Source organism: Xyrauchen texanus, chromosome 46 (assembly GCF_025860055.1).
Source record: "Xyrauchen texanus isolate HMW12.3.18 chromosome 46, RBS_HiC_50CHRs, whole genome shotgun sequence".
Classification (NCBI taxonomy): Eukaryota; Metazoa; Chordata; class Actinopteri; order Cypriniformes; family Catostomidae; genus Xyrauchen; species Xyrauchen texanus.
Genome location: NC_068321.1, coordinates 25013998 through 25030328, shown reverse-complemented (window position 1 = coordinate 25030328; position 16331 = coordinate 25013998). Strand labels below are relative to the sequence as shown.

Genomic DNA, 16331 nt, shown 5'->3' with positions numbered 1-16331 from the left:
GATATCTGCTAAGGTTTCACCTTGTTCTGGGCATTGATGTTGGGCGAGTACTCTAAGAGCTGCAGTGCCACAGGTAGGGAGGGGATGCGGGCGGCCAGGTGCAGTGCCGTGTTTCCATTGATGTCCACTAGGTTGGGGTCAGCCTCGTGCTCCAGGAGCAAAGACACACAACGGTCCTGCTCACACTGAACTGCCTGCCATGCATTAAAAGACACACGGAGACACACACAACCACAAAGACAAACCACACAGGTGTTATTCATCTGTATTTGTGTAATATGAAAATACATTTTTAAAATAAGATGCCAGGTAAATCATAGAATGAATACAATAGAATTGAATAGAGCCAGTGTAGATTATTACAGGTTGGAAATGGTTGTATAACAGAGAATAGAACTGAGCCAGATGAAATTCATATAGGTTGGAAATTGCTGTATGTCATGAGTAAAATAGAATAAAATAGAGGAGCCAGTGGAGATCACTATCTGTTGGAAATTGTTGTATATAATGTGAATAATAAAATAGAACAGAAAAGAATCATTGGAAATAATTGTAGGTTGAAAGTCATTTTTGTTGTGAAAATCATAGAATAGAGTAGAATAGAATAGAACAAAGCCAGTTAAAATGAAAACTGGTTGTAAATAGTTAGGTAAAGAATAGTTAGGTAATTAAATAGTAGTAAAAGAATAGAATAGAACAGAAAATAATAAGTCATGTAAATCATAGACTAGAATAGAATAGGATAAAATAGAAAATAATAGAATATAGCCAGAGGAAATTATAATAGATTGCAAATTGTTCCAAGTCATGAAAATCATAGACTAGAACTGAATAGAACAGAATTGAATAAAATAGAATATAGCCAGTTGGAATGGAACTTTTTGAATGTAATGAATAGAATAGAATAGAATAGAATAGAGCTAGTGGAAATGATTATTGGTTGGGGTTTTTTATATGTAATGAATAGAATAGAAAAGAATAGAATTGAGCCAGTGGAAATAATAGATAATAGATTGGAAATTGTTGCAAGCCATGTAAATCACAGTCTAGAATAGAACAGAATAGAATAGAATAAAATAGAATAAAGATGGTTGAAATTATTATTGAATGGAAATTGTTATATGTAATGAATAGAATTGAGTCAGTGGAAATTATTGTAAGTCATGTAAATCACAGACTAGAATAGAACAGAATAGAATAAATGTAGTTGAAATTATTATTGAATGGATATTGTTATATGTAATGAATAGAATTGAGCCAGTGGAAATAATTATATATTGGAAATTGTTGCAAGTCATGTCAATCATAGAATAGAATCAAATGGAATAAAGGCAGTTGAAATGATTATTGAATGGAAATTGTTATATGTAATGAATAGAATAGAATAGAATAGAATAGAGCCAGTGGAAATTATTATAGACAAGAAATTGTTGCAAGTCTTGTCAATCATAGACTAGAATAGAACAGAATAGAATAAAGGCAGTTGAAAATATTATTGGTTGGACATTTTTGAACGTGAATGAATAGAATAGAATAGAATAGGCTAGAGCTAGTGGAAATTATTATAGATTGAAAATTGCAGCAAGTCATATAAATTATAGAATATAATAGAATATATCAGAATAAAGCCAGTTTAAACTATTATTGGTTGGGGGTTGTTATATGTAATGAATAGAATAGAAAATAATAGAATTGAGCCAGTGGAAATAATAGATAATAGATTGGAAATTGTTGCAAGTCATGTAAATCATAGACTAGAATAGAATAGAATAGAATAAAGGTGGCTGAAATTATTATTGAATGGAAATTGTTATATGTAATGAATAGAATTGAGCCAGTGGAAATTATAATATATTGGAAATTGTTGCAAGTCATGTCAATCATAGACTAGAATAGAATAAACAAAATAGAATAAAAAAAGCGGTTGAAATGTATTATTGGTTGGAAACTGTTGTATGTAATGAATAGAGCAAAAAATAATAAAGCCAAATGAAATAATTATTGGTTGGAAATGGTTTCAAGTCATAATAATATGATATAATACAAAATAATAATATAATATAATATAGAAGAGAATAGCTGTGTGATTTGTCATAGGTACAGCTTGCAACATACCTGGGAGAGTGCAACTGCAAATATTTTAATGTACAATACTAAGTGCATTTATTTACATTTTTAAAATAGTATAATATATAAAGACCAATACATCATACAATACAATATACACTATGTGAAATGATCCATGATTCAAAAACACAAACCTTCATTAAGGCGGAGCGGTTCTGATTGTCGCATAAGTTTAGCTTCACTTTGCTCTCCACCAAAAACTGAACCACATCTGTGTGTCCACAAGCACAAGCGATATGCAGCGCAGTTCTGCGGATTCAATCACAGAAGGTTACTTACTACCAAACAGAACATCACTATTACCACAAATGTCCAAGAGCAAAGAGAAGCAAGCATAGGTTCATGAATAAACATCAACAATACAACCATCACCTGTTTTCCTTATCCAGCTGATTCAAATCATTCTTTTTGGCCAGCTGTCTGAGTTTGGCCACATCTCCACTGCACGCAGCCTTGTGCACCTTCCCGAGGTCCTTCTCCTTCACATCATAGCTGGCTGACAACATGCTCCCTGTCTCAGATGGGCTAGGGGAGCCCCTCTTTTTCTTGAAATTGAATATTTTCTTCATGATCTGTGTCAGCACATTTCCCTCAGTGGATCAGCGTCTACCTGAGGTCCAGGAACAGATCACCTTACATGTCTCATCCATTTGCTAAAAATAAAACCTACAAAGAGGATTAGACTTATTTAATAATGACAAAGAGTCAGGTCAACATGTTGCATACACGTTACGTCTGCAATCCTTGAGCTACCTCTGCTTAAATATGAGTTATACTAATACAAATAAACTACAAGCTATGTTCTTTAAAGTGTATTATGCAGCAAAGATCTCCCTTACACTGCACTGTGGTGGTACTATGGTAAACTGATTTAACTGGTTTAATTTTGAATGAGCTATAAACCAGCTACTATAACATATAAAAGCAAATACGGTGCATATGTCATATAAACTATCGTTTAAATAAAAAGACATACACTTATTTTTGTTTATATACGCTTGCATCTCAGAATGATAAACTCATTTTGACACATTAATCTGAAATGGGTGTCAGACAAACAACCAGGCGTGTTTACAAACTCACCTACATTGTCGTTAAATGCATCAACGATATTTTAGATGAAATATAACACAAAAAGTGTGTAAAATAATGTTTATTATCGAGAACGAATCGTCGAGTCCCCGTTCACGGTGCCTAGCAAGCTCGCTGCTTTCGTTACCATGGGAACAGTGTGACGCGCATATTTCAGTACAATTCATTGTCGAATTGTGTACTAAATAAAATAGTGCTGTTAAAATGTTAGGTATTGTTTTTCAAGTATTTTAAAAGTGTCGAGCTAATCAATTGTGTGTTTAATAGTATGAATAAAAATAAAATCAAGCTCGGAACCTTTTACGTATTACTATGTTTCAACTCGGAGCAACAAACGCGGGAACGTCATTGTGGAGGCGGGGCTTTTAAACTTTCTCAACCTGCATTGGACGGTTTGAATCCATGATTGGCATATGCATGCTCCAATGACAGTGTAGACCCGCCTTTTCAGACAAATCTCAATTGTGATTGGTTATGTACTTTGTGACAGGCAGAAAGATTCTTCAATCAGAGAAGCGGTTCTTTTACAGCTCTCTTATGATTGGTCAGAACAGAATTTTAAACTATTTAAACCGTTTTGAGCGGGTGCCGGATAAACAAGAGGCTGCAGTGCTGGAAAGAAACATCAGTTGTTTTAGCGTCTAATGTTTATAATTGAAAGAGTGGAAGAAGATTATAATTCACTAACGGATTATTAGGTTTTTGTTTTTGCGCAGCCATCGTCCATAAAGGCTTAAGAGGTAGATGGCGATTTTGAAATATTCTCCTGGATTTGAAAGTTAGCCTAGCTTAGAGTAGTCATGGACTATTCATATTTCGTTTAAATCACATGTTAATACTCTTATGTTATAGATGTTATGATTTTGCTGATAATATAAGTATTGGTTTTTACAAATATCCTCCTGGGCCTGTTTTATTGGGGTTCAGTTGACAAAAGCAGCGCAAAAACTCATTTATTATGCTAAAATTAAAGAACTAGAAAAATTAAGTAATGCATTTATACTTTTCTGTGGAAGTGTGTTAATCATTGTTCTTTAGAATTAAAAGAGAAGTTTAATGTCTATCCTTGTATTTGTCATCTGGACGAGGTTGATCAGGGTTTTTAGAAAGTAAGTAGTAATAAGTAATGCAATTACTTTTCATACAGAGTAATTAGTTCAGTAATCTAATTACACTGTAGATGTAATTAGTAGTTTGTAATTATTATTATTATTATTATTTATTTTATTTTTTTAAAGATTAACTCACCCAACACTAGTCTTACAGATATAGCTAATAAAGCAGTTTTGCCAGATCTGGAGGCAAATGTAATGACCTCCAATATGCATTACTTTTGGGGGTGATGTTCCATTTGCTTGAAATACATTAGTACAGCAGGCAGTATGCGTGTTTTTAACGTGACAATTTAGCTAAAAGTCTCTCAGATGCATAATGCAGAGGTAGTGTGCTGATCAAAGTAGTTTTTTCTCTAAATTGTCTAGTAAAAGATTTGAGCTTTGTTTGCATTTTCACTGTGCTAGCTTATTTTATATAGAATTGATGTCCTACTGTTTTAATAATCTTGCTTTGCTTTATTGGTCAAAACTGATTGCAAAACGAAACATTCCAACCCTTCTTGTGCACTTCCAGGGGCGCAACCATGAGTTCCTTGCCGGAGACCACGCGTTCCCTCATGCAGGTTTTTAATGGGAAACTGCAGGATTTTACCAATGAGATTGATAATGTCCACATGGTGTGGCTGGAGGAGATCCAGCAGGAAGCTCATCGAATGTTCTCCAGGTGAGACAACAGGATGTTATACACGTCCATACAGTTGTGCATTGTTATCTTGTTCCAATACATCAGTTATCACCCAACAGAAATGGTCTAGTTAATGGATTAGTTTGTGATCTGTGATGTTTTGTGGTACAGTGACTTCAGCACAGAGCCAGAACTCATGCCAAAGACTCCATCACAGAAAAAGACAAACCGCAGGAAACGAGTGTCAATGGAGTTCAATGAGTCTCGCGGCAAACGACGGTGAGATTTCATACATTTTAACTTCTATGGCTGTCCGTCTGTTTTAAAAAAAATGGGTTCACCCATAAATGGCCAATATTGTAATTTTTAAACTGTAAAATGTTTTAAAATGCAGATTGGCCCCATTGTAAGTCTCTCACTGGACCTTGATTTTTGAATTTTTTAAGAAAATGGACGAGTCTAAATTAATTTGTGTTACTCAACATTATGCAATAAATGCTGTCAATAAAGCTGAACTTGTATAGAACCTCGAATATTCCTTCTTTTCTGCCTAACATCTCTTTTATTGGTGTTAACTATCCCTTTAATATGATTAATTCATTTCAATAGCCTTTGTGTTGTTGTGTCGCATGATCCTAATCGAGTACCCTTATGCTCTTTGTAGTTTCTCTAAGGGGAAACGCAGCAACCTGCGTCGCTCCTCAGTTCAGATGACCCTGAACACCATCTCTGAACTCGTTAAGCCCCTCGTCCCAAACGACAGTTCTGAGTGCGTGATTGAAGAACCTGCTCCCTCTACACGTCGCAACAAAACTACCACCGCGGCTGAGAGTGAGCCTGTCAAACGCAGCACTCGCACCAAAGCCAAGGTGCCTAAAGAAAAGGGCAAAGAAGTAGAAGAGAAAGGCGCAGATGAGGTGGAGGATTCCGACTCTGGTCAGGATCAGATGCTGGTGTCTGAAGCCGTGGTGAAGATTACTTCATCAGAGTGCTTGAGTGCAGAAATGCTCCTGAATTCTGGACCGTCTCCAGGCCGAAGTGCCAATAAAATCGGCATCGCTGCGTCCGAGTCTCAGTCAACGACTCGGGACTCGGCACGCACATCTGCCCGTCGTTCGCTGGTGGTGCGGCGCTCATTGGTAGGCCTCAGGCATAGCATGACCCAGGAAGCAGTCCGAAGGGCATCCCGGCGCTCCTTCCTGAGGAAGAAAGCCAGACTGGGAAACTCAACCTGCAGCAGCTCCGTCAGTGGTGAGACATGCACAATTTGCAATTTTTCTGTGATTTACAAAAATGAATATAAATTGACTTGAGCTATCCATATACAATGATAATGTGTGCTGTTTTCAAAGGATCAAGTTTTGTGTTTATTGCATTCTTTCCAGAGGACATTTATATGGACTTAGAACCTGACGACATGGAAGAGAATAAAGAACAGCTGTAAGTGGTTTTACTTTTTCAACTGTGTTAATGGTGACTAAATAAAGATGCAAATGTCTATGATTTCATTAAAGTTATTTGTTGAGGGGGAATATTTACATTTGTCACGTTTTATTTGATGTTTTACCTCAGGACATTTTAGTTTTTTCGATCATTTTGTCTGTGTTATTGCCAACAGCATAAATTTTGCCAAAGGTTTGTATTTTGAGGAAACGGTGTACACAAAATAGTTGGACTCAGGACCTACAGGACAAGAATGTCCCCATTTGAAACCCATTAAAACTATGATATTTGATCCCAGTGCTATTAAAGCATAAAATCACAAATTCTATGATATTATGCTTTTATTCTGGAGCCCTGGATTCAGCATTACATTTCCACCAGATGGTGCCATTTTTCTTATGTTTAGCCTATGGAGCAAATACATGCTTTTTTTTTCACGTGCGTGTGATCAAACTGGCATTTAAGATTTGGTAGTTATGATCAGGACTGATGTTGGTTAAAAAAATGAACCAATTGAAAGTGGAAAATATATAATATTATTATGGCAGTTTTTGTATGCAGACATTTTTGTCCTCTAAGGACCTCTGAGTAACTGTTTTTTAAATTGATGCACAAGGGTTAAATGTGACTTGCAGATGGGAACAATGGTGATGGTGGTTGAGGAATACAATTAATCCGATCTAACCACTGTTACCCTTTTCTCTTTTAGAGTTGAAGTGGAGCAGAATGTGGCAGAACCCGCCACTGAATCCAACAAAGAACTGGAAGTTGCCAAACCTGAGGTGTGAAGAACGAGAATTTGTGTGTTTTTGATATCCTTTACACTTGCTGATTAGAAAAACTACACCATACAAACCAAACTCTGATGTTGATGGTGGCGACTTAACCAGGGTCTGTGGTTTTTACAGGAGCCTGAACTCAAGATGACTGAAGGGAAGGAAAGGGAGATAAAAGATGAACTTGTGGAAGAGATCACCGAATCTCCCACTACCAATGAGAACTGTCGTTTCACACGATCCATGGCTCGCACTTCAGAAACAGGTGCATCTCTAAACATGTGGTTGCATTTATCATCGCATGACAAAATAGTCATCTGAATGGGAATCCGTGCAAATTTCCCTAGGCAAAAGTTTGACCTTTGACATGCAAAAACGCAGCATTGACCAATAGGAAGTTGCTTGATTGGTAGTTGGGTGTAATCTGATTACAAATTCATGAGTGTTGAATTACACTACTTTTGGACTAAAGAAGTAATGCATTACATTGAAAAGTGTTTTAGGAAGTAACTTACCGTAACTAGTAATGTGATTACTTGGTCGTCATATTAATTTGGAAAGTAATCTTATAACAATTTTAGAGAAGTAATTTGTTTTGGATTGTTTTTCAGTAATTTATCCAACACTGATGGTGAAACAGTCATGTATTGATATGTTGTGATGCTATTTCTCATGATATTATACCTCTAAAAATGGTTTATCCCTGTACGGTCGTAGCTGCTTCTAGAGTTAGACGATACATCGGTTTTACCGATTAATCAGTGGCAATAGTTACCGTTTACAGTTTGAATAATACTTGTACTGTAGTTGGCTCTGCGTGTAAGGCTGGCAAATGAAAGTATTTTATCACTGAAAAGCTTTAATGTATCAAGGTGTCACTTCATGAAATGTTATTGTGTTTTTTAGATGACAGTGGAGGGTCGAAGACCAAAGAAGAGTGGTGAGCTCAGTTCATTCTTTTTCTGATTTATTGTAACTGGTAAATCTGTGCCGTGTTTTCTCATCCTCTGACATTTTCTATTAGGTCGACACGCTCTGGTTCCAAACGGCGTGCAGCTGAGTCTGCTGCACAGGACATCGGCACACCCAAGAAGAAGCACACTCCTCCAAAGAAATGCCTCACGGTACAAGTCTTTCTGACCACCACCATCATAATGCAGTAATAACGCCCATGATAGCACTCCATTCACCAGCACTGGGATGTGTTCAAACTAAATGCATAATGACAGTTGAGTCAAAACCGCTTTAGCAACCAGTTGAGTGCAGAGCATCCACAAGGGACAGCTTTAGTTTCTCTGTGGTTCTTCACATACATGGTGATTTTTGAAGATTGTGGGCAATTTCTCCGGGTGGAGAGCTGCTGTTTGTGTTGAGAATTGGATGAGCCAGACCAGACAATCCATTATGGGTTCAGTTTTGTAATAAGTTTTTTTTTGTCTGTGTTTGTAGACGATTGCTCCGCACATGCGATCATTCATGCACACCGTGCAGAAGAACCAGATGTTGATGACCCCTGGATCTTTGGGCCGCAACTCCATCATGAAGTCCTTCATCAAACAATCTGGCAGTAAAGTCGACTCCAAGGTTGGTTTTCCTCTCAGATTAGTTTTCACACATTGACAGTTCTGTATGCGTTTCAGGGATTTAAATGGCACAACTGTTGAACAGTTGTGTTTTATTCACAATAATTTAAGGTAGTCTAATTTAATGGAGTATTACAATCCACACTAATCCATGTTCAGGCAATTATCAGCATAGATTTATGCCGATAACATGTAAATCTAAAGGGCAACTATCGGCATCAATTAATCTATAAAACCGATATATCGGTCTACCTCAATTTTTTTATGTAAATTAATTGAATATCAGTAACTATAATCTGATTACAAGAATTAAAATTTATGTTACACTACTTTGAGACTAAACTTTTACAGTAGCTACTTAATTTGTAATCAGATTACACTCAACTGGGTACTAAAGAGTGCTTTTGAATGTTTCCAAATGTAACCGACAGTGTTGTCATAATATTTTCATACTAAATTGCAATTGGACCTTTCTCACATTTGCATTCTGAATTGTGATTTTGTCAGACAGAAAAAAAACGCAAAATTAAGCTTGCCTAAAACGTTAACGCTATAATATACCTAATATTTGTTTAAGTCAAAGTTAGAATATTTAGTTGGTAATTGTATTTCCTGTCTTTCTTCCTCAGTTGGGCTCAGGCTCTGTGGTGAGTATAAACACTTTGAATCTGAACTCGGGTCATTTCTTTCTCAAGTCAAACCATTTCATTTCAAAATTAACTTCTGTTTGACTAATGTCTTTATTATGAGTGGGAAGGTTTTAACCTTTTTTTTTTTTTGGCATCTAAACTTGTTTAACTGAACTGGAATTGACCATGCCAGTCTGAATTCATATTATCACTTATGTGGTGTTGGTCTATTTGTCTTTGCTGTGTATTCGGTGTGGGCTGATTGTTCTCATTTTACTCATTTGTGTATCTTTGACATTTATCAGATCTTTTGTCATGTGCCACTTTTAACACAATGCAAATGGTAATACTAACTTGTTTTAACTCCTAGCTTGCATTGTCCTTGTTTAAAACCTTGCTAAAGTCACTTGATCACTGTGGTTGTTTAAAACGCTCCCTCTAAAATGGTTCACTTCACCTCCAGGAGCGAGAACGACAGAAATGGGATGCTTTAAACAAGAAGATAGAACAAGAGAATGAACGAAAGAAAAAGATCGAGGAGGAGAGAAGAAAAAAACAAGAAGAAATTAAAAGGTGGGGCTTTGCGTTATCCGTTTGTAATTGTAAGCTGATCCAAGTTCGGCCTACTTGCACATCGGATGAGTGTAACAATCTGAATAATTTGAAATCGAGTTTTAGTGTGAATGCAAATCAGGACTCAAAGTGAATTCTGTCCACTTTAGAAAGCGAGACGAGCGTTTGAAACGAGTTGTTGAGGCTCGAGTGAAGGGAGAAAAGGAGAAGGAACAGGAAAAGAAAAAGAAGATTGAGGAAAAAATGGCGCAGCTGGAAAAGAAAAATGACATGGTTTGTACACTGAAGATCTCGAGAGAGAGGAACACACATCTTATGTTCTGGTGTTCTGAGTTACGGTTTTTGATTTGAGTTCTGTTGTTTCTCAGCTGCGAGTCGAACGGTTGGCGGAGGAAAAGGCCAAGAGGAAGGTGGCCACTAAACGACAGGAAGAACTGGAGCTGCGCAAGAAGCAGGAAGAAGCGGCCAGAATAAAGAAACTTCAGCAAGTTGTAAGTCTACGCCAGCAATCGGAGTGGCAAACCTGTAATAAAAATGTGATTTGAAAAACTTTCTAGATTGTCAACAAATAATGAAACCTGTCCTTTGGTCCATCAATTTGATAAGTTATTTAAATTTCACTTACATGGTGGTGAAATGTACTTTAGATGGGTGGTGATATTTTTGATGTTACGTTGGGAACAAAGGAAGTATTTTGATATGCAGTGACAGTCATTTGTACTTTCGTTTTTCTTCAGGAGGAAGAGGAACGGAGACACCAGGAAATGCTCTCCAAACGCAAGGTTGAAGAGGAGCGAGAGAAAGCACGCAAACAGGCCGAAACCGCACGTGCTCTGGAGCTGAAGAAAGAACAAGAGCGTGAGAAAGAGAAGGAGCGGGAACGAGAGCGGGAAAAGGAACGTGAGAGGGAACGTGAAAGACAGGCTGCAGCTGAGAGGTCAGTGTTGTTGTTTTTTTATTTTGTCTGTTTTAAATTAAATAATAGCTTTCAAAGGTATTAAGTGTGTTGATGTTTCGCAGAGAGAGGCTAGAGAGAGAGAAGGTCATTGCTCTTCAAAAGGAACTGGAGAGAGCAGCCAAAGAGAAAGAAAGGAGAGAGATTGAAGAGAAGAGGAGGATGGTGAGTAATTGTTTGTTGTTATGCAATAAATGTTGTCAGATGTCTTGTTGTTGACTGAGTGCGTCTGTTCTTAGGAGGAGCTGAGGAGGGCTGAGGAAGAGAGGGAGGCCCAACAGAAACGTGCTGCTGCTGCCTCCGCCCTGGCGCCCCCTACTGTCACAGCACAGGTAATGCACATATATGGACTGAGATGTAAAATGGTGCACAAATAACCCCTATAGTGTTCCATTCCGTCTGCATAAATTATGTTAAACACGTGTGTGTATCAAGTTCAATGCATTTTATAGAAAATGTCAAAATTGCTATCATTTTTATTTAAAAACAAATCAATCTATTAAAATATATTTGATCACAAAATAATTTGTATTTTATACAAGATTAAATGCATTTTGGTAAAGTAATTTTATTTTGAAATTGATACATATTTTAATATAATTTAAAGATCGATGTTTGTTTTTAAGAAAAATTTAAATAAAATATTTTTATATAAATGTAGTGAATTTTTGTAAATTTTAATTCAGATTAAGCATTATTGATTACGACATAATGGAAAAGTAATTCATCTGCACAATTTTGAAAATATACGCATGCAAATTTTTCACATTACAAGTGATAATATCTTTTTTTAAGTCTTTTATATTCCACCTATTAAAATATATTTATATTAATTTTAATATAAAATAACTTGTATGAATGCTTTTAATCTTGTATTAATTTAAGTTAATAGTAATATTACATTTTCAAAATTGTGAAACATGTATTTTTTTTATTACAAAACGGTCTTATTATAATTATCATAACTATAATTTTTAATCCATCTCTTTAAATTTCATTTTATATTAAACTTATATATATTAGTTTAATATAAAATATATGAGATGAAATTTAAAGAGATGGATTAAAAATTATAGTTATGATAATATATATATATTATATAATAACATTGAAATATTTGTATATAAAATGTATACAAAATATACATTTACCATAGTGTATTTAAAACAAAAAAATCAGTCTTTACAATTATTCTCACATATTTGATATTAAAATACTTTTTATACAAATTAAATTCATTTTCTCTGTTAATGGTATTAAATTGTTAGATTTATTAAATCTGTTTCTTTTTTGTGTGTTTACATTTTCAAAATGATATAATGAATACAAGAAAATATTTTACATTTTTATATATTAAAATGCATTTTTAATCTAGTAAATTATTTTTTAGACATTTACATAATGTAGTTTATTAATATAATTATTTGTTTATTAAATATTTCAAATTTTTCTTTTTGCACAGGTCCCTTTCACGAAAACACTAGCAACCAATATGCATAACTCGACAATAACAAAGGGATCCGCTCTGAATGTTACTGTAGATATTGAGGTAAAACTTTATTTATTTTTTTGTCAGTATTGTCAATATTTGTTGTTTTTCAGCTCTGTTGTGAGACTAATAAAGCTGTTTTTCCTCAGAACTCTGTTATGAAAACTCCAGTTGGTAAAGGAGCTGCTCCCAACAAGACCATAGATCACGGAGCCGCCGCACTCAACGTCACAGTTGACATAGAGGTGAGGTCACGGCGACTGGTAGGAGTCTTTTTCCCCTACTAGAGGATCGTGTGTTGGACTGTACAAGAAAGCATGTAATCGTTTCTGGAGAAGGGAAATCATGAATCCGAGGTCCATTTCTAAATTGGAATTTATTTTTATTTTCCCTTCCACAGCAATCTCCACAGTCCTACCAGATTACTCCTAAAGGCCAGAAGGTGGCTGTTTTGATGAATCCTGAAGATTACGGCATGGACCAGAACAGCGACGACTCCACGGACGATGAATCTGCGCCAAGAAAACCCATCCCATCCTGGGCTGAAGGTATGATGCTTCCTGCCAAGCAACTACAGAAAGATTTTATTTTTAGTTCCAGCTCTTTAGTTTCCAGGATGGAGCGTTATGAGTCAAAATCTAATATCAAAGTACATTTAACGGTATGCATCAAAATAGTTATTTTTGCAAATACATTATTTGCAAACCCGCCGGCGGGTTCAAAAGGAGGCACTTTGTTGCACAAAATAAGGTTACCATGGGCAGTTTTCTAAAGAAAAAATGCAATGTTTTACTGTTCTGTGAGCTTGCTTGTGTGAATAATCCAATGTTATATCTTATGGCATTTTTCCACTGCACGTTATGGCTCGACTCGCTTACTTTTTCACTGCAGTTTAGTGCCGCCTCAACGTGGGTGGGATTATAGGCTGATCGTCATAGTTGTGCCGCCTCTACTGCCGTGACATCTTAAACGCGACAAAACATTACTGACCATAAACGATAACATGACCGCTAGCTGTTAGCTACTAGCTCATTGTGCTGCATGAAGCAGTTGCTGCATGGTGATTTTACACACGTGTAACAGTTAAATTGATCTGGTTGTTTTAGAAGCTTCCAGTAGCTGGTCATCTAAATAAAGTGAAGCTTTCAAGTGGAGAATAGAGTTAAAGTAACAAAACGTACCATCCTCCATCGTGGACCCCAACAACGCAGTGGCCGAGTTCAGGGCGCTCTCCCTCCCATTGCTCGCTGGTCTATTGCCATAGATAGCGTCCATTTGGTTGAACCACTCTGGCTGTTGTGGTCCTTGATGGTTCTGTAGTCACACTTGTTTAGTTTTTTTACTTTTCCCATTTCTTTTTACAATTAGAAAGTCGCGTGACCAAACGATACTGCTATCGCTGTTGCTAACTTTAAAACTAGCGGGTTGATGTCCCTTGTCGCAAATCCAAATCCAGTGACGCTGGTAGTGACTAATTCTCTCTGACCAATCAGTGATCTGCAGGGTTTTGACGTCACATTTAATATCGGCTCGGCTCGCTTGAAACCTCAACCGAGGTGGTACTAAAAAAACGACCAGGTACCATCCACAGTCGAAAACCCCCCCCAAAAGTGAGCAGAGACAAGTCGAGCTGTACTGTGCAGTGGAAAAGCCCAAATGGATGTCCAGAACAAAAGGATGCTAAACTAATCATCAGAAATATATGTAATTGACTATTAATGATCAAATTATATATCAGCACAAAGGGATGATCTCCGATTTCTAATGAAACCAAGATTGAGCTTCTAGTCCACTCAGAGGTCGAGAGATTCGATGAAAAATTGCTTGAACTGAAAATTAGACTGAACGTCTATGGACGACCACATCTGTGAGGGCTAAAATGTGTTACAGCGCCACCTACATTTCAGATATGCATTTTGCGATTTAAAGGTGATAAGAGGAAAACATTTTTTTTTTTCTAGTACTTCCTGCCATCTAGTGGAATAAAATAAGACTTTGGAGGGAGAGGTGGTGAACAGAAACAAAATTATATGCTAACAAAAGTATTTTTTTATTATTTTTAATTCTGTTTATCATAAGATTATAAACGCATACAATATTATTTATGAATAATTGGTCTTATTTTATTTGGGTGTCCTCTGGAATAATTGCAAAAAAAATGTATCAAATTTTTCACCGTATGTATCGCCCAGCCCTAGTGCACACCGTTTATTTTGCAATTCTCACGCAAAATAGGACTATTACTTCAATTGAATGTTTTGTGTTGTGTTGTGCAGGTATGCAGTTGCAGCAGGCCATCATGAAGCAGTATTACAACCCACTGGACCTCAATTCATATTTCGGAGAACCTGAACCACCCAAGCTGGAAGAGATCTTCCGGCGGACCAAACCTCGCTTCTTCAAACGCACTAGTTCAGCTGTCTGGCACTCGCCACCACGCTTGGGAAATATGGGCAATTTATAGTGAATGTTCTTTATTTTAATGTTTTTACTGTCGTCTTTGTTGTCTTTTATACTTTAAGTTCACTTTAATAAAGCCCTTTAAAAAATCTGTATGTAAGTAGATTAGACTGAAAAAAAAAATAAGAGCAGCGTCATTCAGATTACGCAGCAGACGGACGTTTGGTGCTCCGTTTCTGTTTGATTTACCTGCGTTATTTCTAAATGGGATTAAACTTCATCCATGTATTAAAATATAGCGTCACATAAGTTACATTAGGAAATGTACACAGGAGCTGCTACATCTGGGGTGGCATTTGCCAACAATATTCACGTCACGGAAAAGTGTTTTTTCTGGACTGTCAATAAAAGGTAAAAGAGGTGTTGTGCAGTATTTATCATTAGCAATGCATCTGCTGCATTTTTAGAGAAATGTAATTTATCCTGGGGTTAAAAGCTGTATACGTTGAAATGGTATTACTTTTCAGCGCTGTAACTTTTTTTTTTTTTTAAAATGCTTGTGTTGTAATTTCAGTGTTTCTATAAAATTATATCTCTATTCAGAAATATGCTCTTGTCAAAATTAGACAAATTCAGTGTTGGCTAAATATTGGTGGGATTATTGGCTGCCGCGACTGCAGTGACATCATCTTAAATGTGACGCGTACATTAATGACCATAAACAATATGACAAACAAACTGAATTTATGCAATATTAAGTTCTAACTGTTCATGAGATGGATAGCCTGAGAGGAAAATACTGTTCTTGTGCCTGATGGATCTGGTGCTCCGAGCTCTGTAGTGCCGGCCAGAGGGCAACAGTTCAAAAAGGTAGTGGGCAGGGTGAGAGAGGTCCAGAATGATTTTTTTCCAGCCCTTTCCTCACTCTGGAGGTGTATAGTTCTTGAGAGGGCAGGGGGAGGGGGACAACCAATAAGCCGTTCAGCAGTCCGAACTGTCCTTTGTAGTCTTCTGATGTCTGATTCATAGACTGTAAAATAAAGATGGACGACGCCCCTTCGCTCTTTTCCAGTGGTGAGAACTGAAGCCGCCAGTGTCCCGATATGGCGCTGACATCTTGGGACTTCAGTCTACGCAGTTGCGATTTCTGGACCAGACCTGCGCAGTAGTGAGCAGGAAGTAAAGCCGCGAAATCAAGGCCCCGCCCTCACTCTCGCTGAATCAAGAACAAGCACACGCCCCTGCACTTTTGACTTATGGCGGTGTGAAATTGAATTAAAGAAATTTAGATATTACATTTAAAGCTCCAATCTCCTCAGTCCTCCGAAGATCCCTACTTCAGTGACTACGCTTAGATTACCTGTCAATCACAGCTGTCAATAATGATGTCACAGCACCGTTTTTATAGCATCAAATAACTAAAAACAAACTTATTTAGAAAACAAACACTTGAAATTACATAAATGTGATAGAAACTACAGTAAATGACAGAAACTATCTTTGGAAAAAAGATATGTGAAGTGT

The 16331-nt window shown here is 36.7% G+C and overlaps 2 protein-coding genes across 2 annotated transcripts in view; one reads left to right on the top strand and one right to left on the bottom strand.

Moving 5' to 3' along the window:
• The window catches only part of LOC127638291 (ankyrin repeat domain-containing protein 26-like), a 46907-nt gene extending 43565 nt beyond the window's left edge, over window positions 1–3342 (bottom strand). The window contains exons 1-4 of the mRNA XM_052119763.1: window positions 3211–3342; window positions 2500–2793; window positions 2262–2376; window positions 21–194 (exon numbers count right to left, since the gene is read on the bottom strand). Coding sequence (XP_051975723.1) covers window positions 21–194; window positions 2262–2376; window positions 2500–2696 — 486 coding nt within the window. The 5' untranslated portion in view covers window positions 2697–2793; window positions 3211–3342. The remainder of the gene's footprint in view (window positions 1–20; window positions 195–2261; window positions 2377–2499; window positions 2794–3210) is intronic.
• A 484-nt stretch (window positions 3343–3826) lies between these two features.
• LOC127638424 (inner centromere protein A-like) lies at window positions 3827–15389 on the top strand. The gene is made up of 21 exons (XM_052119947.1): window positions 3827–3959; window positions 4849–4998; window positions 5131–5238; window positions 5624–6210; window positions 6345–6399; window positions 7112–7184; window positions 7311–7443; window positions 8085–8118; window positions 8203–8302; window positions 8628–8762; window positions 9391–9408; window positions 9854–9963; window positions 10113–10236; window positions 10332–10454; window positions 10701–10900; window positions 10984–11083; window positions 11158–11250; window positions 12381–12467; window positions 12557–12652; window positions 12808–12955; window positions 14684–15389. Exons 2-21 carry the CDS (start codon window positions 4859–4861, stop codon window positions 14869–14871), a joined length of 2652 nt encoding a protein of 883 aa, XP_051975907.1. The 5' UTR covers window positions 3827–3959; window positions 4849–4858; the 3' UTR covers window positions 14872–15389.
• The last annotated feature ends 942 nt before the right edge of the window (window positions 15390–16331 follow it).

Excerpts from the sequence above, each read along its gene's own strand:
- LOC127638424 (XM_052119947.1), top strand. The coding sequence starts at position 4,859 with ATGAGTTCCTTGCCGGAGACCACGCGTTCCCTCATGCAGGTTTTTAAT. Across the intron at positions 4,999-5,130 it reads GCTCATCGAATGTTCTCCAG|TGACTTCAGCACAGAGCCAG; the intron begins GTGAGACAACAG and ends TTTGTGGTACAG. Across the intron at positions 12,956-14,683 it reads CATCCCATCCTGGGCTGAAG|GTATGCAGTTGCAGCAGGCC; the intron begins GTATGATGCTTC and ends TGTGTTGTGCAG.